At 36.8% G+C, this 4,770-nt stretch overlaps 1 protein-coding gene across 1 annotated transcript; it reads left to right on the top strand.

The window, feature by feature from the left end:
• Nucleotides 1-1,763: 1,763 nt before the first annotated feature.
• LOC133337666 (dopamine receptor 1-like) lies at nt 1,764-2,351 on the top strand (the record flags this gene model as incomplete). Its single annotated transcript, XM_061545873.1, has 1 exon — nt 1,764-2,351. A coding segment is annotated over one exon (541 nt), but the record flags the coding sequence as incomplete, so codon positions are not given.
• Nucleotides 2,352-4,770: the final 2,419 nt, after the last annotated feature.

The raw sequence follows: 4,770 nt of genomic DNA on the forward strand, positions 1-4,770 counted from the left end.
TTTAAAGGATAGCTTTATTGGAACCTTTAGGGCTCTGGGAGCGGATTTTTAAAGAATAATGGAGTTTTAAAGGATAGCTTTGAGCTTATTGGGCACTTTCGTAGTCCGAGAAATTTTGAAAACATTGCTTTTTGGGAATTTTTGAAGCCCTAGTAGTAGATTTTTATATCATTTTTGGGGACTTTCCAAGCTCTAGCCGTGGATATTAAATCATAGATTCTTGGGGACTTTCGAAGATTCTTGGGGCTTTCCAAGCTCTAGGCGTGGATATTAAATCATAGATTCTTGGGAACTTTCGAAGATTCTTGGGGCTTTCCAAGCTCTAGGCGTGGTTATTAAATTATAGATTATTGGGGACTTTCGAAGATTCTTGGGGCTTTCCAAGCTCTAGGCGTGGATATTCAATCATAGATTCTTGAGGACTTTCGGATATATATGCGTGGATTTTAACGCATTGCCGTTTGGGATCTTTCGATGACCTATGCGTGGATTTGGAACTTTCGCGTGGAATTTTAAAGCATAGATTCTTGGGGACTTTCGAAAATATATGCGTGGATTTTAAAAAATTGCCGTTTGGGATCTTTCGATGACCTATGCGTGGATTTGGGAATTTCGCGTTGAATTTTAAAGCATTCCCTCTTGCGGATTTTCGAATTCCTATACCTTTTTAAGCTTCTTGGGGATTTTCGAAGAGTTAGGCTTGGATTTTAAAGAATAGATTTTTTAATGCTTCTTGGAGATTTTCGAAGAGCTAGGCTTGGATTTTAAAGCATAGATTTTTTAAAGCTTCTTGGTGATTTTCGAAGAGCTTACTTACTTACTTAGCTGGCTTGTGACATAATTTTCGTTCCATAGGCCGAGCTTAGAAAAGATTTCCAGGCGCGTCGGTCTTTTGTGGCCTTCCCCTTCTGCGCGAACCATCAGCTGGTTTCGCCTTCTGGGCTGGGGAATCTTCATCCATTCTCACAACATGACCTAGCGCTGCAGCTCAATACGTCTAACAATGACGATGTCCGAGAATAGCTGGTACAGCGATATTCACCGTCAACGCAGATCGGCCCATAGATCTTTCGGAGAATTTTTCTCTCAAACACTGCAAGAGCTGGCTTGGATTTTTAAAGCATAGCCTCCAGGGAGCTTTCAAAATCTAGACGTGCATTTTTATAGCATAGCCTCTTCGAATATTTCGAAGACCTAAGTGTGGATTTTTAAAGCGTATTATCTGGGCTTTGTAATACCTAGGCATAATTTCTCTAAACAAAGCTTCATGGGAGCCATATGCGTATTTTTTTAAAGAAAACTTCTTGGGATGTTTCGGAACCCTCGGTGTAGATGCATTGAAGACTATATGACTGCCTGAAAGGTTTGTAAGAAACTGTATTTTTATTTTTCCTTAGTCAATATTTCATTATGAGTTGATAGTTGAATAAGTTTTGTGGTTAAACCAGACAACTATCAACCCCACGAAATGCGGGTCATTGTATTGAAAGCTGCGGAAACCAAAGTAATTTGCCACTTTGTTTCGTTAGTTTTCTGTGAAATTGCCTGAATTTGATGGCATTGAAGTTGTTCTTTTTCTACGAATCCGCCACAAGTATTGGCAACATTAAAAAGTCGATTTGCTTTTGTGTGCGACTTTCGTATTTTACCGCTTTTTTCATGTTCGACGAACACAAAATAACAGCTTAATAGCTGATTGGACTCCCTTTTCCTTTTGAGATATTTTTAACTTTCGTTTTTCTGTTTTCCCCCTTTTTTTACAGCCTCTACTGTTATGCCCAGAAGCACGTAAAATCGATTAAAGCCGTTACCCGGCCAGGTGAGGTGGCCGAAAAGCAACGTTACAAAAGTATACGACGAACCAAACCACCAGAAAAGAAAAAATTCAAAGTCCGCAATCTAAATCATAGCTCACCCTATCATGTATCGGATCACAAGGCAGCCGTTACAGTGGGCGTGATAATGGGTGTGTTCCTTATATGTTGGGTGCCGTTCTTTTGTGTGAACATTGTGGCCGCCTTTTGTAAAACCTGTATAGGTGGTCAAACCTTTAAAATACTCTCATGGCTGGGTTACTCCAATTCGGCCTTTAATCCCATCATCTATTCCATATTCAACAAAGAGTTCCGTGATGCATTCAAGCGAATTTTGACAACACGAAATCCGTGGTGTTGCAATCAGGACATCGGCAATATACATCCACGTAACAGTGATCGTTTTGTTACGGATTATGCGGCAAAACATGTTGTCGCCATGCATTCGGGCCGTTCGTCGGCGGAATTGGAACAGGTATCTGCAATATGACCAAAACGCAATAGCAGCAATACCAGTCACGAGTATGGCACAACATTGGCATGTTGTGTATCGCGAGCATCGGATGCTGCGTCGCTGACCATAACACCATATGGACCCTGAGATTCGGTGACAGTGGCATCTGCAACAATTGTGGTAGAGTCACTGGATGGCAGTAATAAATATGGTGATAATAAACAAATGGAAACAGTATTGGTTTAAAAAAAATATTAAGAATAAGAAACGACAACTACAGCAACAAAAAAATGGAAACGGAAATGGGAACGGGAAAAAGACAGGATATCATAACAACAACAGAGCAATAGCAACATAATCATCCATTCAGCATATCATCACTAACCTCTATATCATCCTCATCATCATTAGGCGTCGTCATGGTTTTCACAACAACAACTACTACAACCACGTTAAGTAACTGGATTACAGGGTGAGCGTTAAACAAATCATTTCTATACATTATATAATACATATATACAGTAAGTAGCTAATTTATTACAAACAAAAAAGAAAAAAATATTTATGCAAAACCATTGGAAGAACAAGAAAATCTTAGAAAATATTTTTAAGCAAACTAAGTGTAAGAATGAAAAACGAACTTGTCCATATCCTTGATAACCTTAAAACTAATATTTCAATTTTCCTATTCTAATATTGAATTAAAAATATACTGAAAATCCAATTTATTCCCCTCTTTCTCCTCTCCTCTATGTTAAGTTCCTATTAATCTAAAAAACCAAACCAAAGAGAAACAAAAATTAGCAATACTCACTCAATTAATGTTAGCTTTAATCTAAGTATAGTGTCGTCCTTCTGATGTAAATGACTTAAGGAAAAAGCAAAACAACCAAAGAATAAAACGTAAAAAGTCATTCCATCTACATATAATTGTATATAAAAGCAATGTAAGATAATTAATTTATTTGTATTTATGTACATCGTGGATGTATGTATGTGTATGTTTAGTGTTGCAACATTTTGTACTGTTACATGTTTTTATTTATTAAGGTAACTTATTTAATAGTCAGCTATTTATCAATTGGACTGGTTTTTCGTCAACGTTTTCTTCTCAAACCCATACTCAGACAGTTTTGTGTTCATAACCTAAAATTCATCATATATTCTCTTTGAATTATAAATGTAAAATTTCCCGGGATATTTAAAATTTTCTTAGGCATTGCATTTGTTTCAATCATTTCCAACAACAAGTTCCCTTCTTATATTTCTAAACTTCGGATTTCTTTATGTCGCTGCAAATGCTGTTCGCTAACCTGATATTTTTTCATTCACCTATCACTTGATTTACACAATAATTTTTGGCGCAAGTTCGCTTATACACGATGGTTTAAATTCTCATGTTAAAGATTAGAGAATTATATCGATTTACACGATTTACACGACTTAAAATAGTTCATAGTATTCGATTGGGAGAAAATAAATCCAATTTTTTTTCGGCAGATGGCTGTACTGATAGATTTCTCGTAAAGTATCGATCAAACAATTTCAGATTTATGCTCGTTGGAAGGGCGACATTTCGCAGTAAATCCAAGCGGCTAAAATTGTGAACGGTCTTTTTGGTTTCAATACTGTAACATCCAATTACGTGCAATTCCGTTCAGGAATTTTGATGTTAAAGATGCACCTCGCACAGGTAGGTCAGTCGTCGAAAATGTCGATAAAATCGGAGAAATTACCGAAGTTGACCGGCATGTTAGATGTCGTAACATCGCCCAGGAACAAAAAATCGACCATAAAACTGTTTTAAACCATTTGCAATTGACCAGAATTGTCCAACAGAAGAGGTGTTGTGTTCCACCAGGATCACCCTAGACCATACACATCTAGAGTGGCTCACCAGAAACTCCCGGAGCTTGGTTGGGAACTTTTAATGCGATGAACATATTTTTCTTACATTGCAAAAATTTCTTTAGTGATAAAAAATTAGTTTTTGCAAAATAGTCAGGCTTAATCCCAGTTTGTTGTTTTTATAAAAAAAACAACTACTTATTAGTGGGGAATGTATGGCATTGTCCGCCGAGTATCTAGGGAGTATTGGGAAAATCGACTACTAGAGTTTTTTGCAAATATAGAGCAGGACATCTATGAGAGAGGTATTATAAAGTTACCTTTAAAATGGCAACAAATCATATAACAAAACGGTGCAAATCGGACATTCCGAAGCATGTTAAATAAATTCCTATAATTCATACAAAAATAATGGATTTATTTTCCCCCAACCTAATATATTCATAATTCATACATTTTAGTATACCGTTCATCATACTTCGCCCGTCTGTCCAGTTTAAGGTCAATCGTGGTATGTACTAATTGTGAAATTTCTCATGTTGTTTCGGCACTGGTTTTTGGTTATAATTGGTTAATGTTCAGGGGCCATATGGACGAAAAACTTTATTTTTGTGTGTTCTTCTAATCGCTGCAGAGATCAAAATTATAACCCGA

Source organism: Musca vetustissima, unplaced genomic scaffold (assembly GCF_032173495.1).
Source record: "Musca vetustissima isolate MV318-11 ecotype Yass unplaced genomic scaffold, APGP_CSIRO_Mvet_v1 utg40684, whole genome shotgun sequence".
In the NCBI taxonomy this organism is placed as follows: domain Eukaryota; kingdom Metazoa; phylum Arthropoda; class Insecta; order Diptera; family Muscidae; genus Musca; species Musca vetustissima.